General features: G+C 36.9%; 1 protein-coding gene across 2 annotated transcripts; it reads right to left on the bottom strand.

Moving 5' to 3' along the window:
- Positions 1–757: 757 nt before the first annotated feature.
- Positions 758–3,494, bottom strand: Izumo3 (IZUMO family member 3). 2 transcript variants are annotated; one of them, XM_021201281.1, is made up of 7 exons: positions 3,016–3,487; positions 2,801–2,875; positions 2,566–2,655; positions 2,349–2,366; positions 1,863–1,943; positions 1,409–1,499; positions 758–1,180 (listed from the first exon to the last, which is right to left on the bottom strand). In XM_021201281.1, exons 1-7 carry the CDS (start codon positions 3,245–3,247, stop codon positions 976–978), a joined length of 792 nt encoding a protein of 263 aa, XP_021056940.1. In that variant the 5' UTR covers positions 3,248–3,487; the 3' UTR covers positions 758–975. The 2 variants fall into 2 exon arrangements, with proteins under 2 accessions (XP_021056940.1, XP_021056941.1); XM_021201282.1 differs by having other exon boundaries at positions 771–1,180; positions 3,479–3,494.
- Positions 3,495–24,970: the final 21,476 nt, after the last annotated feature.

The following is a 24,970-nucleotide window of genomic DNA, read 5'->3' on the forward strand; positions in this document are numbered from 1 at the left end:
GTGATTGCTTAAAGGTTTAGTAAGATACCTTTGTTTGATGTATATATACATATCTATACATATCTATCTATATATACATATATAGAGATAATGTATATATAATGAAATAATTGATATGCATATGATAATAATGATGATATTCAATTAAAAAATATGATGGAATAAAAACTTCTGGGCTGTCAATACGACTTAGTGGCTAAAGTGTTTACTGTGAAAGCAAAAAGACCAGAGTTTGGACCCCCAGAACCCAAGTATTTACAGTGTGGGAATGATAGGTCTCCTGTAATTATTGCCTTGGAAATCTGAGAAAGGTGATCTTGGTGACAACTGCCTAGCAAGACAAGTCATTGGCTTGACTGAGAAACCTCAAAAATACATGTAGGATATTAATCTCGGAAGAGTCATAGCATTCCCCTCTCCCCCGCACAGCTACACACACACACACACACACACACACACACACACACGAGCAAACACACATGCATGCATACAACATACACACTTGAAAAAGGAAAAATAAGTAACTTTGTCTTGATGCAGAGATTCAGAAGGAAATGATAAGGACAAACCCCAGCTACTCACATCTACTTTTTTTTTTTACTTTATTTTACACATATATATGTGCTTATGAGACTATGATAAAAATTCAATATCTGTTATCTAGGAAATCATCTACAATAATCCTGAATGTACACATGGAAAAATAATAATAGAAATAAAATTCAGCTTTATAAACATGGAAGGTGGCCTTATCACTGCCATTTATGAGTGAGTAACAATACATTTTTATTATCACACGGCATATGTTTCTTGTGTGTATTGCAGCATAGCAGTTTTTCTTTATAGCTCAGGGTAAATTTTCTTCCCTCTCATTCTGTCCATTGTCTCAGGATGTCAGGAAGGATGTTCACTGGAGAAACCCTAAGCTATATTCCCGTTTTTAGGATGCTGTGATTTTTCTGATCACTAAGGAAGTCAAGTCCCAGTTTGCATTTCTGACTCAGCACTTGTGGGTTCTCCTGTCAGAGATTGTGAATGTGATTTCCCAAACTCCAAATTTTTTTTCCCATCATCTTTGTATATCATCTCCACTAGTTCTTCTAGTTTCTTCTCCAAATATGTCTTCAAAGTCCTTCGTATTGCCTTCATTTTTCTCCGATGTGAGATGCAAACATGAAATCTGGCTTAGAGAGAAAGAGGACAATCTATAATTAAAATTGAAATGCAATATTTTAAAAAATTATGTAATTATTTTCTTGTATGTCTGGATTACTCTGTACTCGACCTCTCCTTCCCATGCAGCTTGTGTGCTTTTTCCCTTTCCTCATTTCCATGAGGAAGAAAGGAATTTAGACAATCACAATCTCTTTTGCAAAGTAATGCTTGAAGGGAGGTGGGGGGAACTCACAGTAGCACAGCACTTGCCAAAATGACAGCTTCTGCTATAAATATCAGATAGAGGGAAATCTCTCGATTTTCAGTGTTTTGGGGATCCTCATCTGGAAGGAAAAAGGAAATAGAGAAAATGAGTTAGCAAGGAGAGGAATTGTGATTGTGACACTTTCTAAAGAATGGATATATCACTATTGTTGGATTCCTTTGTGTTAAACCCTCCAGAAATTTTCCACTTGCTGTTCTTTATTCTAATAACTCCTGCAGTGGAGTCGGACATCCAGCCAGATTCATTCTTACCTGCTCCACTGGTTTTACTCTACTTTACTAATGTTGATATATCTTTTACTCAGCATTTTATTTTAGTTCAACTTCCTTTTTTTAAAACATTACTGTAAGCTTTATTAAAAGTACTCAAAATAAGATAGTGGACCATCTAGTTCCTTGAGACCTGTCCCCACCCATGTCACCTTGACAGTAGTCTCCTTTGAAACACCGAGTGGTCATCCGAAGACAGGTCCAACAATCGAGGATAGGACCTTCAATTACAACTGGCAAAGAAAAATATAATAATAAAAGGGTCATGGCAAGGGTTTTCCTTGACTCATGAATATAGATTAGCTCTTGGGCATTTCCAGGACTCTTAAGTTACATTTCTTGGAATTCTTTCTCTAGTATTTGAAATTCTTAAAAGTTCAAAGTTATAAACATTTAGCTTATGATGGAGCAGAGCAATGATGTCATAGCTCACGTTGGAGAAGTGGGTTAGCGTTTCTTCACAATATGGGGGGGGGGGCATGTAAAAATTTCATATGCTTAGTTTTGCCATCAGATGTTATTGATATTTCCTCTACAGCTCTAAAAATTGGGTTCAAGGTGTATCTATCTGAAGAAAAAGAGCAGACAGAGAAAGGAGATGGGCTGAAACCTCCAGGCGTCCCATGTACTGTACTCACTGCAATCTTCTGAACAAGCTAAAGGAGAATCAGAAAGATCTGATGAGCTTAGACTCCCCCTCACTGTGCCACACTAATACCCACTTGACCACTGCTGTCTATTCACTGCTCACTACTCCCAAACCCCTTAGACCTGGGCGCTGGGTCCCCTTCTCACCCCATAGTTCCTGTTCTCTGACATAATTTCAGTGCTGTTTAGGTAGAAATGTCTCATTACCAACTTTAGAGAAGTTCTTTATTATTTGTGTCAGATTTTTCTCCAAGTTTCGGCGGATCTCCAGAAGATTGCCTTGAATGATAAAGACTCCTTTAAAAGAAACGGAAGTGATAGCAGCAGTCAGTGTGATTATTTCAGAATTTAAGTTCAGCTATATTGCTTTTCTTTTCCCTTGTCAAATTTCCTCTTTACCTGTTTACACCATAAAAGCTTTGACAGTGAGGTAGTACCTTACCTTTCCATGTTTCATTGCCCAGTCTATAAAATTCATCCTTCAGCCATACTCTCAATTTGACCACATTTCGAACAGCTACATAGGAAAGAGAAAGGTATGTGTAGGATAGGCAATAATCATATCTTTGAAGGACATAGATTGGATCCACTTGTTTTCTTCCATACCTCCCTTCCCCCTTTAATCTCCCAAACTCTCAGGACTCAAGCTTCCCTCACCCAACAAACGAAGCATCTTATCCTTGTGGGAGACCTTGGAGCTTATATGGGTTATCTCCTTATGCTGCCTGTCCAGCAGTTGATTTCTATCAGGAACTTCTAGAGGTACCAGGTTTCCCAACAAGGTCCTAACATCCTCTGTAAATTTGGGGTCACACTCCAAACAGCCTTTGACCCCATGAAAGGCTGCTAGGGATAGAGATGAAAACAGAAGTACCCATAGGTTTCCCATTTCCTTGCCCCAACCCTTCTCCCCGACATAGGTTGTCTTGGCAACTAGTTCACTTAGTTCCCTCTTCAAAAATCCAGGAATGAGATCATTGTCTTGGATATTCTGAGTACATTTTCCCCTTCTTTTCCATCCAAATTTTAGGGAATCTCATTTCCCTAAAGATCTTCAGTAGTTTTCTGACTTTTATCCCTCATTCCAGAGAGAGGGAACTGCTGGATGGGGAGCAGTTACCTGAGTTCTGAGTATAGAACACAGAGAGAAAAGTCTTGAGCTCATACAAGCAGAGTTCTGTGCTGGGAGATACCTAGAGAAGATTTCTTTAGCTCTCTGTCTGTGAGACTCATCCAGTCTGTTCACTCTTGTAACATATTAAGAGACATGGATGATGGAAGGGATCTCATAAGACCTGAGAGTTCAGCCCATATTTAACATCTAGGAGGTAAGATATGCCAAGAATATTTGAATGATTTGGGTCTCATTTCCTTTTCACCAGTCATGTTATTTTAAGGAATGAACATTTATAAACAGTTATAGTTGATAAACGTTCTGGAATTTAATTTCTGTAACAAAATTTCCTATAGTGTATAAGATATTTTAGAATACTTGTTTTTGTGGAATTATTTCTTCAGCAATTTTAAAAACATTTTATCATATTTAGTGGACCTGGAGATTTGATCAAGATATAGGAGATGTGAAGTACACAGTAATAATTGAGAATCTAATCATATTTAGGGTAACTGAGCAGATATAGCCTGAAATACTGATACTACAATATTTCATTGGTAAAAATGTAAATGCAGTTATGGGTTGTCATCTTGAACCACTTACAAGGATCCCAGACAAATCAACTTTTCCTTCACTTTATGAGGTCTTGAATGAAAAAAATGTCCTTATTTCTTTGTAGTAATTAAGGCAGGATTTTTTTCTTAGAGGGTTAGTTATATGTTTTGTTTCTGTACTGTTTATGTAGCTGTTGCCTCCTAGAAAGTAGAAATGGTTGGGAATGAAATTTGTAGCTATGATATCATGTAATCAAGGAGTGGGTTTTGTAAAGGAAATTAAAAGAACTATTATGAATTATATACTTACCATGTATACAATTAATAAACTAGGCCTTCAGATAGATGATCATATGTCCTCATGACAGAGCATTGCTTCTAGAAACTGTCATCATCATTTTATTAGAGAAGAATCTGAGGATCAGAAGTGTAGAAATCTTCCCTGGCCATATAATTTACTGGTTATAGGTAGGGTTCAAACTAAGGTCCATTTGGCTCCAAATCCTGTATACACTCCATTTTCTCATAGTATCCATGTTCTGGAATAAAACAAAATAATTTGCTAGAATTTGAAATTTCAGGAGACAAAAATCTAGTTCAAATTACTGAAAATAAAAATTGTTCTGATTTTACTTTTTTTTCTTTTTTACTGGACAATCTCATTTCTAAAGAATCACCCAAAGAGTTGTTACATGTTAAGGTCTAAAGCCAAGGGAGCTAATGGAATTAAATGATATCTAAAAAACAAATTTTGGCACATATAGCAGACGTGCAACATGGTTTTCTGTAGAAGGGCATACAGGAAACACTTTTAGCTTTGTGGACCAGATGGTCTTTGACTCAGTTACTGACACTTCTGTTAGAGAAAGAAAGCAACTAGCCACGAGGAAAGGGATGCAGCTTTTTCCAATAACGCTTTAAAAGACCAACCGAGTCAATAAACCCATAGCCTTGGGGGCTTCCAGAGACTGAACCACCAACAAAAGAGCAAGCATTAGTTTGACCTAGGCCCCCTAAATATATGTACCACATGTGCAGCTTAATCTTCATGCTGATATCTAACAACTAGAACAGTGGTGGGGCAAGAGAGATTCTCCCTGAATCTGTTGCCTGCCTTTGGATCCCTATCCCCTAACTGGGCTACCTTGTCTGGCCTCAATGTGAGACAATAAGCCTCATTCTGCAGTGACTTGACTTGCCAGGGTAGGGTAAAACCCAGGGAGGCCTGCTCCTATTCAAAGAAGAAGGTGAGGGGTTTGGGAAAGGGGCTGTATAAGGGAAGACTGGGAGGAGTGAGGCTGTGATCAAGATGTAAAGTGGATAAATAAATAAATAAATAAATAAATAAATAAATGAACAAATAAATAAACGGAAAAAAAATATGGGTGGCCTTGAAGCCAGATACCCTGCTGTAGCATATATAAGAATAATTATTATATTGGAATAGTTCTTAGAGTTTCATAATAGAAAACACTTGAATTTTGCGAAAAGAAGTTGTTTAGAAATTAATAACATGATGAGTACATTGGTTGATTAAAGTAATAGTACTTGTAACTGTTATGTAAGTGCTTAAACTCTAATTCTAGGTTGATTATGTTAATATTAGCTTGGATTGGCATTAAAGAAACAATAATTTATCATCTGTACAAAGTTTTAGATTAGCCAGTTGTATGCTGTATTGGCTGAAAGTAGAATACCAAATACAAACTAATGTATGTCTCTATTTTATAACAAGAATTTATTTACTAATTGGTGATTTTTTTTACATGGATCTTGGTGGAAATTTGTTTATGTACTATAACAGTAATGGTTAGAACTGCTCATTTATAGTAGCTGTTTCTAGTATTTGATCTGTGTTACAAATCATTTAATGCCTTGAAGTTTTACAACTTGAAAAACAAATTTTATTTAAAAAACTATGGCTTTTATATAAATTTATTTTAATGATAAGTGTAAGTCACAGAGCTTACAGAGGAATCTACTGTATTATTTTCTATTCCTATATTTACAAGACTCTTAAAAGTATGATAAGTAATGTAGATTCCTTCTTCAGATTTTTAAAAATTATTTTTATGTGTATGTGCATTTGCCAGCATGAGTTTATATGTATTACATTTATTCTGGAGGACATGTTGGTCAGAAGAAGATCGAATGATACCATCAGATTCTTTGGAACTGTATTCCCAAGCAATTATGAGTTGTCACATGGGTGCTGAGACTTAAATTCATTTTCTGAGACCAGTAAGCATTTGTATCTGTTGAGTCATCTCTCCAGCTCCCAAATCCCTTTTGCATTAACCACATCCTGATTACAATATGGGAGTAGAATCGTTACTTTATATTATCTACATTATAAGCTACCTTTCTAGGTAATATTTTTAATATATGATGTGTTGAAATAGCTACTGTATGCCAGATATTTCACAGGTAAAATGTTTAATTGTCTCCACACCTTCCCATTGCTATTTTGTTCTCATGTATGATATTGTGAATAGCCTGAAAGTCTGAAAGTCATAGAAAAAATATATCTCTGATAAAGCTCCATCCATCAAATATGGGCTAAAAGAAATGTTGGTGCTATTTAGATAGAGGGAAGAAATAATGGGAAATAACAGAAAAATTAGAAGTTAAGTTGCAGTTTCTAAGTGAGGGTCCTAGAAAGGAAGATGTATTAGAAAGGCTACAGAAAACAGTGAGAGAGTACATGAGCTATTGATTATAGATAGTCATATATGAAGAGATATACCTGAGAAGTGTGAGCATGAGATGATTGGCTAATATGAAACATTGATAATTATACTCAAGGCATTACTTTGTTCATCTCACAAGATATAGCTTTGATACTTAGAGAAACTTTGGGACACATAGAAAATCACATAATGGGGAAAGAAGATTTGGGAGTTTAACTTCAATTTGTCTGCTTTCAAAATCATACTCTTCACCAAATACCCAAATGTTCCCTGAACATTTTTGAGGCTAAGTGCTTCAAGATATCTAGTGCCTCAAGTTAGCAAGAGCAGAGCCCCAAACAGAGGGTACTTCTGATAAAGGAAAATCATTTTGTTGTTAGTTCCCCTGATAATTACATGTAATAGTACTTTCAGAAATGGTCTTCTTGTGCCCCCACCTCATCCAAATACCCAGGAAATATCAAAGGTAATGGGAGAAGAAAGACTCTAAGACCTGGAGGATGAGGATGAGTATTGTGTAATGATCTCTTCTGAATATGACTTGTCTGCTGCACAGATCACAATACAGCATCTTTGGTTATCTCTAACAGATTTGCAGAAGATCAAGCCATTTAAAACACTAGCATAGATCTCAGGAGCTTTCTTCTTTAGGTAATGATATATAAGGGGTTGATTGCTTCTGGGAGAAGAAAGCAGCACTTTTCTTTGGGATATGGCCACAGATTTATTGCTCATGTCTGAGTATATGGCTATATACGCATGAGCCTATGCATAGTAATTGGAATCACCAAAGAGATTGTATGAGAAACCTGACCAAGAACTCTCATCTAAGGAGACTAACATACTAGTGCTATCTTGCTATGAGGGCTAATAATTAAACTTCCTTTCAAATAATTGTGTTTATTCCTATAGGTTAGTGTGGACACAGAACTTACCAAAGAAATTATCTAATGCAGTTGACTGTCATTATTGCAGAGATTCACAACCAGTCAAAGTACAAATAAAAGTGATTATAGATGTCTCAACCACAAATGAGGTGTTATATCATAAACCCAAATTTCACATATCATCAAGGAAGAGGAATTAGCAAGAGCGTAATAAGTAGAGAGGTTAGAGAGATCTACTGTGAAATAGTGTTTTCAGGAAATACAGAACCACAGTAGTCATGAACTAACACAATCTGTGGCTGTCTCCAGAAGAATTGAACAAGATCAAGCCAATCTCCAGTTAAGCAAGGATGGTAAAGGGCCCACATGAACACATGCCTTAGATGAGAGCTATGGTCAATTGATAGACATTAGGAAATAGTCTATTTTCTTCATGTGTGTGGCCTCTGGTAGATTGCCCATTCTCCAGTGAATGGCCTTATACCCACAAACATACTGGAATCTCTAATTATCCCAATAAAGTTATGAAGAAAAAAGCAAGATATTTAGTTGTTAGAGGGACCTAGAGGTGTAGGTGAAAAGAGTTATTAATAAGATCTAAATACACACACATGCATACACACATATGTGTGTGTATGTATATATATATACACATGCACACACACATATGTGTATATATATTATAATATATATCCCTTTCAAAAGGATTATAAAGTTGAGTAGGGGGTGTGCTGAGCAGAAAATCACAGAAGTTGAGGACAGTGGGGTAGGTAATGATTAAGATATATTGTTTAATCTGTGAAAATTTGAAGAAATAAAAATAATGTCAAGAAATAAAAAGAAATGAGGAATCTTAATGGGCCATGATGAGGGTACTATGTTTCACTTAAGAGGTAAATTGATATTGGTGAGATGAATCACTAGATGAAATTGTTAAGAATTATAACAGGACGCTTGGAATTTCAGAAGGTTAAAGGTCATACTTATGGTTTGGTCTTAGTTGTAAGAGGGTTCTCAGAGAGAGAGAGATTACTTGGAAGAATCTTCATCATATTAACTGTTGTTTAAGTTTGCTTTTAAAGCAAATTAAATTTGTGTGTTTCTGAGTGTGTGTGTGTGTGTGTGTGTGTGTGTGTGTGTAATTTCAAGAGTATGAAAACTATTGTATTATCTATAGTAAACAGGAATCTTTTGAATAACGTGGTCCACAAATTATACTGTCATTCTTAGCATAAACATGTCCAACAAGGTAAATTTTAGGTACCACCATAAATCAGTTTTCTAAATGGTGAATGTTTTACATAAAAATACGAAATGGTTTTCAATTGCAGCTATTTGAGAATTTCACTGTGAAAATACTCTAAAATATTCTATTCTCCCTTCACAAAAGACCTTGAAAAAGCATGCATTGACCACTTTTCTTTTATGCCAAGTTAGGTTCTGAGTCTGAAGGGCATATGCAATAAATTGCTCATACACTATCTCATTTGCAGTTTCAATTTTATGAGCTCCCGTAAAACAATTACCATATATACATTCTACAATAAATGGGCAAACAAAGTGGCTGCAAACAATATGGAAAAGTCAATAATTAATTTAAGATTTCCAACTGTAACAGAGACACTGGATCTTTCTCTTCTTTTGAAAAGAGACAGTTTCTTTGTTCGGATTATGCATGCATGTTAATTCATCGCTGTGTGGTTTCCCTTTTTCCAAAGCTTGTCGAAGGTCTAATTTATGTGCAAGACTGGAAGCTGTTTAAACGGATAATATGCCTCCTTCATAAGAGATACACCCCTTTATGCTCCATTAAATTCAACCGTTGACTCTATAAGCTACAAACCAATTATTTCTTTCCAGAAACAGAAGCATAGGTTTCCCCCCAACAATACACAACAGATTATTGTGGGCTGCTATTAATCTCCACACAGTCCACAAAAAGCATAGGACATTAGGGAGAAAACAATTGAGTTGCTATTTTAACATTTTCAAAATGCCATCTAAAGAAACAAAAGAGAGTATGTTGTCTTATTGCAATACTCCTATTCTGTTTTAAATCTTTCCCAAATAGGCACACTCTAAAGTTAATCAGCAGTGGCTTGGTGGTGCTGAAGCAGTGATGGAAGATGAGTAGATCAGGGTTTTACCTGGGCATTCTGGGTTTCCCCCTAATATCATTGTGGCTAGTTTCTGAAAACAAAACTGTAAAACAGTTGGATGTAAAATGCAGTGGAATGTATGATGCAACTGTAAATTGGGGTCGGGAAATATCTCCGTGGATAAGAGGAGAGCTTGTTACAAAAGCATAAGGACTTAAGTCAAATCCCAGAACTCACATAAAAGGCCATATAGAGTCATGCTTTCTCCCCTAACTGTAGTTCCCTACGGATGGAACGGGATAGAAACAGGATTGCTGGGCTGTACACTACTGAAGGACCCATCTAAAAGGAATAATGCAAAAATGGATAAAATGAAACACCTTATTTCTTCTTCTGACATCCATATATGTGTATGGGCATGTGTACATAGGCGATGTGCACATGCCATCCACACACCTACAACACACGCAGACACACACACACACCACTTTTATGCATTCATGTTTATTTTAGTTATTCCCTTTATTTTATCTTATTTTTTTTACTAAAGACTTTTTTGTTTACATTTCAAATGTTATTCCTTTTCTAAGTCTCCCCTCCATGAACTTCCCACCCCCTTTCCACTCTCTTTTGGTTCTAAAAGGGTGCCCCCAAGCTCACCTACACACTCATACCTCACCATTGAACCACCCCCCTTCTCTGGGACATCAAGCCTCCACAGGATCAACACCTTCCCTCCCACTGATGCCAGATGAGATAGTCCTCTGTTGCATATGTAGCAAGAGTCATGTACCGGCCCATGTGTATTCTTTGGTTGGTGGTTTAGTCACTGAGAGCTCTGAGGTGTCTGCTTAATTGATACTGTTCTTCCTATGGAGTTGCAGTGTACTTCAGCTCCTTCAGCCCTTCCTCTAACTTCCGTTGGGGTCCAGGCTCAGTTCAATGGTTAACTATCTGCATCTGTTTTTCAGGTGCTGGCAGAGCCTCTCAGAGGACAACCACACAAAGTTCCTGTCTGAAAGCACATATTGGCATCAACAATAGTGTAGGACTTGGAGTCTGAGGATGGAATAGATCGCATGATGGGGTGGTCTCTGGATGGCCTTACCTTTAGCCTCTGCTCCATTTTTTGTCACTGCATTTACTTTAGACAGAGACAATTCTGGGTTAAAGGTTTAGATGGGTGGTTGGCCCCATCCTGCCACTGTGGACCACATCTATCTACTAGAGGTGGTCTCTTTAGTTTCTATCTCCCTGTTGTTGAGTATTTTGGCTAGTGTCATCTCCATTGGGTCCTGGGAACCTCTCGAATCCCTAGTGTATGGGACTTTCTAGTGGTTTCCCAAGTTCCCCACCCCTAATGCTACTTATTTCTTCTATTTATTCTCCTGGCCTTCTGAACTTCTCTCCTTTCTCTTCCCATACCTGATTCTGACCCCATTTTTCACTCCCCTTACCCACTACTACCCAGATCCCTCCCATGATTATTCTGTTACCCCTTCTATGTGGGTCTGAAGCATCCATACTTGGGCCTTCCTTATTGTTAAGCTTCATATGGTCTTTGAGTTGACTCATGGGTATTCTGAGCTTTCAAGCAAATATACACTTATGAGTGAGTACATAACAATGTACATCCTTTGGAGTCTGGGTTATGTCACTCAGGATGATATTTTCTCGTTCCATCAATTTCCCTCAAAGTTTGTGAAGTCATCATTTTTAACATCTGAGTAGTATTCCAATGTGTAATTGTGCCATAATTTCTGTATCCATTCTTCCACTGAGGAACATTCGGGCTGTTCCCACAGTCTGGCTATTACAAATAAGGCTGCTATGAACATAGTGGGACATATATCCTTTTTATGTGTTGGAGCATCTTTTGGGTATATGTCTAGGAGTTGTATAGCTAGGTCTTCAGGTACAGCTATTCCCAAATTTCTGAGGGATCACCAGACTGATTTTCAAAGTAGTTGTACCAGCTTGTAATCCTATCAGCAATGGAGGAGTACTTTGCTTTCTCCACATCCTCCCCAGTATCTCCTGATACTTGAGGTTTTGATCTTAGCCATTCTGGTTGGTATAAAGTGGAATCTCAGGATCATTTTGATTGCATGAGAAATCAAAATCAGGGAATGATTACTAAGGAAACTGAACATTTCTTTAGGTGTTTCTAAGCAATCCTTCAGTTGAGAATTCTTTGTTTAGCTTTTTAGCCCATTATTAAATTGGTTTTCTGGAGTCTATCTTCTTGAGTGCTTTGTATATTTTGGATATTAGCCCTATATCAAATGTATGGTTGGTAAAGATCTTTCCCAATCTGTAGGCTGCGGTTTTGTCTTAGTAACAGTGTCTTTTGCCTTACAGAAGCTTTTCAGTTTCATGAGCTATTTGTCAATTTTTGATCTTAGAGCCTGAGGCCTTAGTTTTCTTTTCAGGAAACTTTCCCCTGTGCCAATGTTTTCAAGACTCTTTCCCAACCTCTCTTTTAATATATTCAGTGTTTTATGGGAAGGTCCTTGATCCACTTGGACTTGAGGTTTGTACAAGAAGATAAGATGGGATTAATTTGCATTCTTCTACATGCTGACCACCAGTTGAACCAGCACTATTTGTTAAAAATACTGTCTTTTTTCCACTGGATGGTTTTTGGTTTTTTGTCAGAAATCAAGTGTCCATGGGTGTGTGGGTTTATTTCTGGTTGTTCAATTCTATACATTGATCTACCTGTATGTCTCTGTATGAATACCATGCAGTTTTTTATCACTGTTGCTCTGTAGTACAGCTTGAGGTCAGGGATGGTGATTCCCCAGTTCTTTTATTGTTGAGAATAGTTTTCATTATCCTGAGCTTTTTTGTTTGTTTTTTGTTTGTTTGTTTGTTTTGTTTTGTTATTCCAGAAGAAGTAGAGAATTGCTCTTCCTATATCTGTGAGTAATTCAGGTGGAATTTTGATGAGGATTGCATTGAATCTGTAGATTGCTTTTGGTAAGATAGCCACATTTACTATATTAATTCTACTGATTCATGAGCATGGGAAATCTTTCCATCTCCCGAGGACTTCTTCAGTTTCTTTCTTCAGAGAATTGAAGTTCTTGTCATACAGATCTTTCACTGGCTTGGTAAGAGTTACATAAATATATTTTATACTATTCATGGCTATTGTGAAGGGTGTTGTTTCCTTAATTTCTTTCTCAATCTGTTTATCTTTTGTGTAGAGAAATCTACTGATTTTTTTTGTGTGTGTTAATTTTATATGCAGCCACTTTGATGAAGTTGTTTACCAGGTATAGGAGTTCTCTGGTAGAGTTTTTGGGGTCATTTATATACTCTCATATCACCTGCAAACAGTGATACCTTTACTTCTTTCTTTCCTATTTGTATTCCCTTGATCTCTTTTTGCTGTCTAATTGCTCTAGCTTGAACTTTGAGTACTACATTGAATAAATAGGGAGAGAGTAAGCAGTCTTGTCTTCTCCCTGTTTTTAGTGGGATTGCTTTGAGTTTCTCTCCATGAAATTGGATGTAGGATGTTGGTCTGCTGTATACCACTTTTATTATGTTTAGGTATGTATCCAAGAATTAATGATCTCTCCAAGACTTTTAACATGAAGGGGTGTTGTATTTTGTCAAAGGCTTTTTCAGCATCTAAGGAAATGATAATGTGATTTTTTTCTTTGAGTTTATTTATATAGTTGCTTATCTTGTTGCATTAATATCAAACCATGCTTACATCCCTGGGATGAAGCCTTCTTGATAATAGTGAGTGATAATTTTGATGTGTTTTCAGATTGGTTTGTGAGAATTTTATTGAGTATTTTTGTATTAATATTCATAAGCAAAATTGGTCTGAAGTTCTCTTTTGGGGGCTTTGTGTGGCTTAAGTATCAAAGGACTGAAAGAATTCTGCATTAAAACCATCTGGCTCTGGGCTTTTGGGGGGGACTTCTAGTGAATGTTTTTTTATTTCCTTAGGGGTTATAGAACTGTCTATCAGGTCCTGATTTAACTTTAGTGCCTGGTATCTGTCTAGAAAATCATCCATTTCATCTAGATTTTCCAGTTTTGTAGAGAATATGGTTTTGTAGTAGGGTCAGATGATTTTTCTAAATTCCTTCAGTTTATGTTGTTATTCCCTTTTCATTTTTGATTTTGTTAATTTGGATACTGTCCTTTTGCCATTTAGTTAGTTTGGCCAGGGGTTTATAAATGTTGCTGATTTTTTTCAAAGAAAGAGCTCTTAGTTTTGTTGATTCTCTGTATAGTTCTCTTTGTTTCTGATTGAGTTTAGCACTAAGTATAATTATTTCATGCTCGCTGCTCCTCATGGGTGTTTTCTTCTTTCTTTTCTAGAGCATCAGATGTGCTGTTAAGTTGCTAATGTAGTATTTCTCCAATTTCTTTATGAAGATACTCAGTACCATGAATTTTCCTCCTAGCACTGCTTTCATTGTGCCCCATTGTTTTGGTATGCTATGACTTAATTCTCCTTAATTTCTAGAAAGTCTTTATTTGTTCATTTCTTCCCTGACCAAGTTATCATTGAATAGACAGTTATTCTTTTTCCATGGGTATGTGGGCTTCCTGTTGTTTTCATTGTTATCAAACACCAGCCTTATTCTGTGGTGATTTGGTAGAATGCATGGGATTATTCCAATTTTCTTGTATCTGTTCAAGCTTGGTTTATGTCTGAGTAATTTGGGAGAAGGTACTATGAGGTCCTGAGAAGAAGGTGTATTCTTTTGTTTTAGGGTAAAATGTTTACTGTAGATATGATTTAATACATTTGGTTCATTACTTCTTTTAGTTTCATTGTGTGTATGTTTAGTTTCTGTTTTCATATGCCCATTGGTTGAGAGTGGGGTGTTGAGGTCTCCCACTATTATTGTGTGAGAATTAATGTGTGTTTTGAGCTTTAGTAATGTTTCTTTTACAAATGTGGTTGCAAATTTTACAAATGTGGTTACAAATTTATGGTTTAGATGTTTACAATTAATAGTTTATCTTAGTGGAGTTTTACTTTGATGAATAAGAAGTGTACTTCCTCATCTCTTTTAATAACTTTTGGTTGAATATGTATTTTATTGGATATTAGAATGGATATTCCAGCTAGTTTCTTAGAACCACTTCTTGTGAAAAAAATTTTCTAGTCTGAGGTAGCATCTGTCTTTGTCACTGATTTGTGTTTCCTACATGTAACAAAATTCTGGGTCCTGTTTATGTATCCAGTCTGTTAGCCTATGTGATTTTATTGGGGAATTGAATCCACTGATGTTAAGAGTTATTAAAGATTAATGATTGTTGTTTCCTGTTATTTTTGTTGTTAATGGTAGTATTATGTTTGTTTGCTTCTCTTGTTTTGGGTTTGTTGTGAGATGGTGAATTTCTTGTTTTTCATGGGTGTAGTTTTCCTCTTTGTGTTGGAGTTTGCCTTCTAATTTTCTCTGTAGGGCTGGATTAGAGAAAATATATTGTTTAAATTTTGTTTTGTCATGGAATTTTTGGTTTCTCCATCTATGAAGATTGACCTAGGTGCAATAGCCTGGGCTGATATTTGCATTCTTTAAGGGTCTGTATGACATCTGTCCCAGATCTCCTGGCTCTTGCGAAGTGTGGTACAATTCAAAAAGATCGGCCTTTATATATGTCACTTGGCCTTTTTCCNTTGCTGCTTTTAATATTCATTCCTTTATCTGTGCATTTTGTATTTTGATTATTATGTGAAGGGTGGAATTTCATTTCTGGTCCAATATATTTGGTGTTCTGTGGGATTCTTGTATGCTTATGACCATCTCTTTCTTTAGGTTAGGGACATTTTCTTCTATAATTTGTTGGAGATGTTTCCTGGCCCTTTGCATTAAGAATCTTCACTCTCTTCTATTCCTAGTATTCTTAGGTTTAGCCTTTTCATTGTGTTCTGAATTTCCTGGAAGTTTTGAGTTTGGAGCTGTTTGCAATTTGTATTTTCTTTGACTGTTGTATCAGTATCTTCTATGCCTGAGCTTCTCTCTTCTATCTCTTGTACTCTGTTGATAACGCTTGCATCTGTAACTATGATTTCTTTCCTAGGTTTTCCATCTCCATGGTTACCTTCCTTTGTGATTACTTTATTGTTTTCATTCCCATTTTTCTGTCCTGAATTGTTTTGTTCAATTCTTTCACCTCTTTGATCCTGTTTTTATTGTTTAAAGGGATTTATATTTTTCCTCCTTAAGGGCTTCTATCTGTTTACCTGTGTTTTCCTGTATTTTTAAGGGAGTTATTCATGTCCTCCTCAAGGTCCACTTTCATCTTCATGAAATGGGATTTTAGGTCATAGTCTTGCTTTTCAGGTGTGCTAGGGTATCCAGGGATTGCTGTGGTGAGTGCTGGGTTTTGATTTTGCCAAGTTGCATTTGTTACTGTTGCTTATGTATTTGCACCTACCTCTTGACATCTGGTTATCTCTGGTATTAACTAGGCTTGCTGTCTCTGAATAGATCCTGTCTCTCTTATGACCCTGTGAGCTTGGTTGTAATGGAACTCCTGGAAGTCAAACTCTCTCTGAGTGTGGTAGGGGGTCTGGAGTGCTAGCTCTGTCCCGGAGCAAGTTGTAGGCTTAGTCACTCCCTTTATTTGGCTCCTAAATGAATAATCTTTTTGTTTCTGAGTGGAATATTTTGATAGCTTCAAACAAATAGGGAAAGTTTTTCCACAGATCAAAGTGTGAACCATGTACTGGTTAAACCAATTATTAAAACTAATTCTAGCAGAATTTACATCAGAAATAAATATGCAAACTATCATAGCTTATTATTACTATATAATAGATTCTAATGGAAATTATAGGAAAATGTCATTTCCATCTTTGTTTTGGGCATCTATTAGAAAAGACTAGTTCCACAAGTCTTTTTTTTTTTTCTTCAATTTTTGTTATTGCATTTATTTACATTCCCACCAGTACCCCCTGCACAGTTCTGTATCCCATTCCTCCTCAGCTTTGCCTCTGAGAGGGTTCTCAACCTCCCAGACTTCCTGCTTCCCTGGGATCTCAAGACTTTTGAGAAATAAGTGCATTCTCTCCACTGAAGGCCTGGCCAGGTTGACCTCTGCTATATTTGTGTCAGGGGCTTCTGACCAACCCATGTATGCTCATGGTTGCTGAATCAGTCTCTGGGAGCTCCCTGGGGTCTGGCTGGGTAAGTTGAAAATGCTGATCTTCCTATGGGGTTGCTCTCCTCTGCAGCTTCTTCGAGTCTTTCCCTAATTCAACAATAAGGGTTAGAGTTAGACTTCGTTCAGTGGTTTGCTGTAAATATCTGCTTCTGTCTCAGTCAGGTCCTAGTAGAGCCTCTCAGGGGACAATCACGGCAGGCTTCAACCTATAATCACATTATAACATCAGTAATATTGTCAGACCTTGGTGTCCTCCCATGAGATGAATCCCAAGTTGGGGAGGTCATTGGGCCACTTTTCTGTCAGTCTCTTCTCCAGTTTTGTCCCTGCTATTCTTTTAGACTGGGACAGTTCTGGATCAGAAATTTTGACTGTGGGTTAGTAACTCTGGACCTCTGCTTGAGGCCTTGTTTATTTGCCAGAGATGGGCTCTTCCAGTTCCCTCTCCCCAATGTTGAGCATTTTGGCCAAGGTCACTCCCATTGAGTCCTTAGAGTCTTTCACCTCCTGGGTCTCTGGTATTTTCTCGAGAGTCCCCTATACCTCCTCCCCAACACCCATGCTGCTTATCACCACTCATTCTCTTGCCCCTCTGGACTTCTTTCCTGTCCCTCCATACATAATCATGTTCCTCTTTTCCCCTCTGACTCCTCTCTCCCACCCAGATCCATCCCTTACTCTGTCCTTCCTTCCTTGATTATTTCCTTACCCCTTCTAAGTTGAATTGAATCATCCTCACTCGGGCCTTTCTAATTGTTATACTTTCAAGTCTTGAACAAATGGAACCACAGGTGCTAGAGATATGAGAGCTCTCTGACTTTTTAAAAATATTCCATTCTTTTACATCTCAAATGATATCCCATTTCCCTGTTAACCCTCCACCAATTCTCATCCCACACCTCCCCTTTGCCTGCATGAGGGTGCTCCCCACACTTACCCACCCTCTCCCACTCCAGCATCCTCCTATGCTGGAGCATCAAACCTCCCCAGGGCCAAGGCCTCCACTCCCATTGCTGTCAGGTAAGGCCATCCTCTTCTACATATGTATCTGGAACCATGAATCCCTCCAGGTGCACTCTTTGGTTGGTGGTCTGCCACACCCACTCCAATAGAAACTGTGTGGCAGGCCCAAAAGCTTGGATGCAGTCCTGAGGCAAAAAGTTTCATGGAAACTTAGTCTCCTGGAGCCTTGGCATCCCAAAGCATGAATGCTCCAAACTTGTCCTTGCATTAGTTGGTGAATGAATTTGTGTGCTTTCTTTCAGTATTGTTTTATCATAGGTGCCTCCAAGTAATGATTTGTCAAATACCTAAATTAGGTTGAACTTTGCTTCCTGGCCTTCACCAATGCTCTAGGCAGTCCTTGAGCCTACCCTGGGCTTAGAATTCAGTAAGAATGTTACCTATTCAGACGAATTGCCTCCAGTATTGAAAGAGAGATAGTGAAAAAAATCAGGCATTTCTATCTACTACATAGAGTTAGAAATTTCAGGGCAAGCCTAGCAAAGTAAGTTTAGAATTCTTATCATAGTTTTGTATGGCAGACTATATTACTTAGTAGAAGAAAATCCCACCCCCCTCAAATCACTTAGAATAACAGCTGAGTCACACCCATATACAGGAATTTACAATGGTTTATGAAGAAGGCTGTGGTTTAAGAAGGAACTAGAGTATTGCTTTATTTATGAGAAGATTAGTTAAAGCAGAACTCCAGAGCATAGTTAGGTATTTACAAAATCTGGCTGGTGATGGGCTAAACAATAAATCAGAATTAGAACTGTGGCTTGGGTGTGAATACCCTTGCCTTGGGAGCATAAAGATCTCACACCTGGCTTCTAAGAATATAGCTGACCTTTGATAGAGCTGATGTGTCTCAATTGTTACATTGCCTAGTTCCTGCCAGTCTTTATGTATGCACTCTTCTGTTTTATGTAAAGAGTCATTAAGCATCCAGTATACACAATGTACCTTGGCTATGTGTCACCTAACTTCCTTTTTTCTTCTGTATTATAAGTCTGATGCTTTCTTTGAGAAATTACATTCAGATCAACACTCCCTTGTGTTTATGACTGTCACTCCGCCAACTTCTTTCCCACCTGGGTGCCATTACCCTGGTTCCCCACGAGTTCAGGGACCAACTGAGTCCAGTCTGTGACAGTGGTCTAGTCTCTGAGAGAACTGGGTGGTCCAGTCAGCCTATCTTGTTCTTCCAATGTGGTTGCAATCCTCCTCTGCTCCTCCAGTCCTTCTTCCAACTTCCCCACCAGGTTCCGTGAGCTCTGTCTAACTCTTAACATAGCCATTAAGTTAGTTACATTACAGCAATAGTTTCAACTAACCCCTGAAGGTATATTTAAAACACAGAAGTAAAAAAAATGCTCTTGATGGTTTCTTACATCTCATTCAACTATTGAAGAAACAATTTAGATGTATGACCACTTCCAGTGTCAATTGTCAAAAGGCAAGCACAGTGAGCACTCAACAGAGACTCATGGGGAAAAGGTTTTGATGCTATCGTTTGTGGGAACTACTAGATATAGTTCTGCCAGAAACCTGCTACAACTCCAGATATTCCACAGCATACAGTTGCCCAACAATAAGGTTCACAGTCAATGTCTATTATTCCTTGAAGGTAGAATATTTTGAATTTGAATAATTCTTTGTGGATTCTAAATGGTAATTGAGGTTATAAAAGGATATGTGTATACTGGGAATATGAAGAGAGGGATTGACAGATTTGAATATGTAATTCTTCTTCTCAAGGTACATCTGGTGGAGAGGTGCAGGAGGGCTTGATAACTTGGAAGAGGAAGTTTAATTGTGGATGGCATGTGTTGCCCACAAAGGCAAAGGTTAGACAGTTAAACAAAATGTGGTATTGACCTATGCAGCAATTCCAATTATAAGATCTACTGCAGAAAAATTGGTAATAGTGCAGTAGAATTCACTAGGTGTTGTAGCAAAATTTATAAAGTCACATTGATCATTCTCTATTAATTGCTAACTAATTTGACAATGAGCTTTAAATATAGCATTAAACAGAAACATTCGAAATAACAGTGTGGTCAAATTAAAACTTCTGTAATAAAGATAAATGGAGAACACCCAGTTCATCTTAGATTAAAATTTTAGTGCTTTAAAAAATGAACAAATGAATTCTACCATTTTCAGTGTATGAATTTTTATTTAAGAATCATTAGAATACCCAAGATACAAGACCAACGTATGGATATTTCATTCCTCCTTAGAATTGGGAACAACATACCCATGGAAGGAATTATAGAGACAAAGTTTGGAGCTAAAACGAAAGGATGGACCATCCAGAGACTACCCCACCTGGAGATCCATCCAATCATCAGCCACCAAACGCAGACACTATTGCACATGCCAGCAAGATTTTGCTGAAAGGACCTTGATATAGCAGTCTCTTGTGAGGCTGTGCCAGTTCCTGGCAAATACAGAAGTGGATGCTCACAGTCATCTATTCAATGGAACATAGGGCACCCAATGGAGGTGCTAGAGAAAGTACCCAAGGAGCTGAAGGGGGATGCAACCCTATAGGAACAACAGTATGAACTAATCAGTACTCCCAGAGCTCGTGTCTCTGGCTGCATATGTAGCAGAAGATGGCCTAGTTGGCCATCATTGGGAAGAGAGGCCCCTTGGTCTTACAAACTTTTTATGCCCCAAGTATAGGGGAACGCAAGGGCCAAGAAGTGTCAGTAGGTGGGTAGGGGAGCAGGGAGGGGGGAGGGTATAGGGGACTTTCAGGATAGCATTTGAAATGTAAATGAAGAAAATATCTAATAAAAAATTAAAAAAAATGAATCATTGATCTACTTTTAAGGCTAATGGCTGTATAAAAAAAATTCTTGTGGAATTTTTGAGAAAAGTAGCACAGGGTTTATAACTATGGTACATAATACTCCAGGTTGACTAGATGTTTTAGTAAAATAAAAAATATAATATACCCCTGATATATTAGATAGATTACAGACTTTTCTTAAGATCAGCATGTCATTACCTTCTCATTGTGACTCCCTAAGAAAACTTGTGGTATCTGTTTACTGAGCAATGAAAACCAAGAAAAAAAGTATTAAACCTTATGTTTCCCATGAGGGTAGAAGTTTTAGTTCAATTCATATGTCTATAGACATGTGAATTGGGCCTCATTAACTATGTGTATCAAATGCAGGTTTTAGTTTACTTCCAATATAAAGGCAAATTAATTGAGAAGGATGGCAGCTAAGACAACAAGGCATCTTTAGCTTTGGTTAGATGACAGAAGACCTGAAATGGAGCAAGTAAAGAAATTGTCTATTCTACAGAAATTGTCATAAAACAACACTCATGTCAGTGGTAAATATATATCATGAATTTTTTTTTTGCGATATTTCTTAAGTGAGAGGGTTTAGTAAATGTCAGTTATTCCTACAAACAAAATTGGCTTCTTTCATTCTCGTTTAGTGACAACAAGATGCTTTGCACCTTAGTGGTCTCTTTACAGCTTAACTTAACTCACTTTCAATGATGGTATAAGTTTCTTCTTTTTTTTTTTTTCTTTTTTCTTTTTTCTTAGATATGGTATATGTTTTCTATCATGTTGCTCAAGCATTAAAATTTTGCAGATTATTCTCAAAAGAAATATTATATACATGCTTTATGAAATATAAGTTAGGAGGTATGACAAGCTGATAGTATCTTTGCAACAAAATCCAATTGTTTTTCTTACTTTAAACCTTGTTGGCTCCACAACATCTGGCAGATGTTGCCTACCTTTTTCAATATAGAAACATTCACTTTCTTCACTCAATTCTATTTCTCTACTCCTCCTTTTTAGCCTGATTAGCTTTTCATTTCTTCTACAAAATACAATTTTTCTTTTGTCTCCATAAACATAATTTCAGGGGACTCCACTTAATCCCTTTCACAATAATAACATTTAACCTCAACAACCCCTCCCTATTCTGATAGCCTAGCCCAAGGTCAGTAACTGTCTTCCTAAAATACCCCCAACAGAGTTTAGCAATGTGCTAATATCTGACTTTCAAAGTGTCCAAAAAAACTTTAGCAGGCTATGCCCAACCCCATTATTATATAAGATATTAATATGGGCATAATTGAGCTGCACTATCAGACCCCATTAAAATGAAAAACTTACCCCAATTCTCAATTTTAGGGTTTTGGAAAGAAATAAGTACCCTCTCAGGACAAACTAAGCAAATTTAGCCTAGTTTTCGTATAGTAGAGAACATTATGGCATTTAATTTACACTGCTTTCTTCCTCATCCACTGCCTCATGAAATATTTACTTAGCACTAATAATGCGCAGAATGCTAACTTTTCTGAACAAAGGGATATGTGAACATGGAACACAAATAAGATTATTTTTAGCTGTGAATTCATGCATTGTCTGTTCGATACCTGTTCCTTGTAATATTTTTTAATTAAATTTCTTATTAAAAACAATAGTCTTTGTTTTATATTCTCTCTTATTTCTACCTTCTTCCATTTCCCACCTGCCTATAAAAGTACCTTACAGCTCTCTTTTTCTATTTGTTATTTTGGGTTGTATTAAGAGTTCACCAAATTTAATTAGAGCTTCCTTGTAATCCTGAGTTTAGAAGAAATCATTAAACCTGGTGGGCTTTCTAGTAGTTGCATAGCTGGATATAGTGCTTCTCCAAACAGATGAAAACTACTTTAAGTTTCTACCTGACCCTGGCCAGAGAAGCCACCATTGAGAAATTAAATAATAAGAAATGTTGTCATTGATATAGGGGAAAAAAGAACTCTTTTATACTGCTGGTGGGAATGTAAACTAGTGAAGCCAACTTGGAGATGAATCTGAAGTCTCTTTAAAAATTAGAAGCTTATCTACCATATAATACAGCCTGGGTATATACCATTACTGGGCATATAACCTAGGGAATATATATTCTACAACAAAGATAAATGTATTCATGTCACCTCTATGTACAATAGCTTACTAGATTTCAGCTACCTCTTGTGTTAACTATATTGAAGAAATAAGGTATCTTTGTAATATATTTGATAATTTTGCATCCAACTTTCAATTAGTCTGTTTAAAAGAGGAAACTTGAACAAAAAATTTACAGTAAGTTCACACTGAGGAATGGTATTTATATTTAAATGAATCTCTTCTTTGGTGAATTACTACTTAGTATTTACCAACTTTTAAGTTACATAACATGTAAAAAAATGATTAGAATTACTGTCTGACTATAATAGATGGTACTTAATTTTGTATATTTAAGAGATTGCATCAAGAATTTCAGCCTATTTTATATGCAATATTTTCAAGGAAGAACTGCTAACAGAGACAAAAGTCACACCATTTGTTAACTTTTTAAAAAGTAGTTTATGGTAAGAGTATCAAGGCTTGGACATAAAAAGAAAAGAAAAGGAATTCACTTAGTGTTTTTATACTATTTAAGTTTATCTTTATTGTGTCATTAAGGATGACAAAACTATGGAATTCATTGGTTCTTCGAAACTTTAGCTATAAAACTTCTTACATTTAATGATATTTTCTTTCTGATTCTCTGAAGTGTCTCTTCTCTCTGTATTTGTAGGCATATTCAGGTTTGCATTTGTGGTAAAGCACTTCCATGGCAGACCTCAGATTCAATGCAGCTTTGCCAACTCTGCTTTTTCCCTCTCCACACTGCTATCGTATGACTTCTTGTCACTGAAAGGAAACATAACACTCTTCGTAGTATCATGTGAGTTAACATTAACCGGTGGTTCTTTAATCCATAGAAAATAATTTTGTGTAAGCTCATTTAAAGTAGCTAACTTTAATAATATAATTTTCTTATACCACAAGTCATGTCTATGGGACAGACAGTGTGATCTAAGGTCATGCAAGGGCAGTGATTTATCCATGGAAAAACAAAGCAAAACAAACAGTCCACAAATAATGGACTGTTTGTTTTATTGGTTATTTTATTTATTTACATTTCTAATGTTTTCCCTTTTCCAGGTTTCTCCTTTGCAAACCCCCTATCTCATCCCCCTCCTTCCTGCTTCTATGAGGGTGTTCCCCCACCCACCCACCCTGCAACTCCTACCTCACTGCTTAGCATTCTCCCATGCTAGGGCAGTGAACCTCCACAGGACCAAGGGCCTCCCCTCCCATTGTTGCCAGATAAGGCCATCTTCTTCTATCCATGCAACTGGATTCTTTCATTTCTTCTGCCTCCTCTTTAGAAAGGGTTCTCTGAGCACTTATGGGAGTGATTTGATGGAGACAATCTATTTAGAGCGAGTGTTACATGTTTTCTTAGTCTCTTAATAGTGTCTTGCTATGGATCTCCATATGTGCTTCTATCTGCTGCAAGAGGAAATTTCTCTGATAATGACTAAAGAAGGAACAAATCTATGAGCATGGCAGAATGTCATTAGAAGTTATATTACCGCTATGTTCTTTCAGTATATATTTTAGGATGCTTCTACTCTATTGAGTTTTCACAATATCCCTCAAATTACTCTTAATTTTTGCTCTCTCTTTCCTTGTATTTCACTTCTTTCCTCTTATTCCCTTTCACTCCCCACATGATCTGACGTTGCCAATCCCCTATCTGTCCATCAACCACTATCTATGCTATTTCCCTTTCCTAGGGAGATATATTCACCTGTCCCATTCCTTACTTGATATCTACCTTATGTGTTGCTTTAGACTGTGGCCTGATTTTTCATTGACTTAATAGCTAATATCAACATATAAGTGAATACATAGCATATTTGTCTTTGTGGATCTGAGTTACCTTACTCAGGACAATAGTTTCTAGTTCTACGCATTTACCTGTGAATTTCATAATTTCACTTATTTTAGTGGCTGAGTAATAGTTCATTGTGTAAATGGACTACATTTTCTCTATCCATTTAACTGGTTTGAGAAATATAGTTCTTCCTAAGACCTAGCTATTAAGAAGAGAGTAAAATTGAGTATTGTTGAACAAGTGTCTCTATAGTATGATAAAGCATCCTTTGGATCTATGTCTGAAAGTGGTATAAATGAGTCTTGCAGTATATCAATTCTCATCTTCCTTAGGAGCAGAAATCACTGTGATTTTCACAGTGGCTGTATGAATAT

The sequence above is a fragment of the Mus pahari genome, chromosome 6 (assembly GCF_900095145.1).
Source record: "Mus pahari chromosome 6, PAHARI_EIJ_v1.1, whole genome shotgun sequence".
Classification (NCBI taxonomy): Eukaryota; Metazoa; Chordata; class Mammalia; order Rodentia; family Muridae; genus Mus; species Mus pahari.

Coding starts and splice junctions, on each gene's coding strand:
- Izumo3 (XM_021201281.1), bottom strand. CDS start 3,247: ATGGGAAACCTATGGGTACTTCTGTTTTCATCTCTATCCCTAGCAGCC. Junction 1,500..1,862: donor CAAAGGAGACTACTGTCAAG/GTGACATGGGTG, acceptor TTTTCCTTCCAG/ATGAGGATCCCCAAAACACT. Junction 1,181..1,408: donor TTGGCAAGTGCTGTGCTACT/GTGAGTTCCCCC, acceptor TCTCTAAGCCAG/ATTTCATGTTTGCATCTCAC.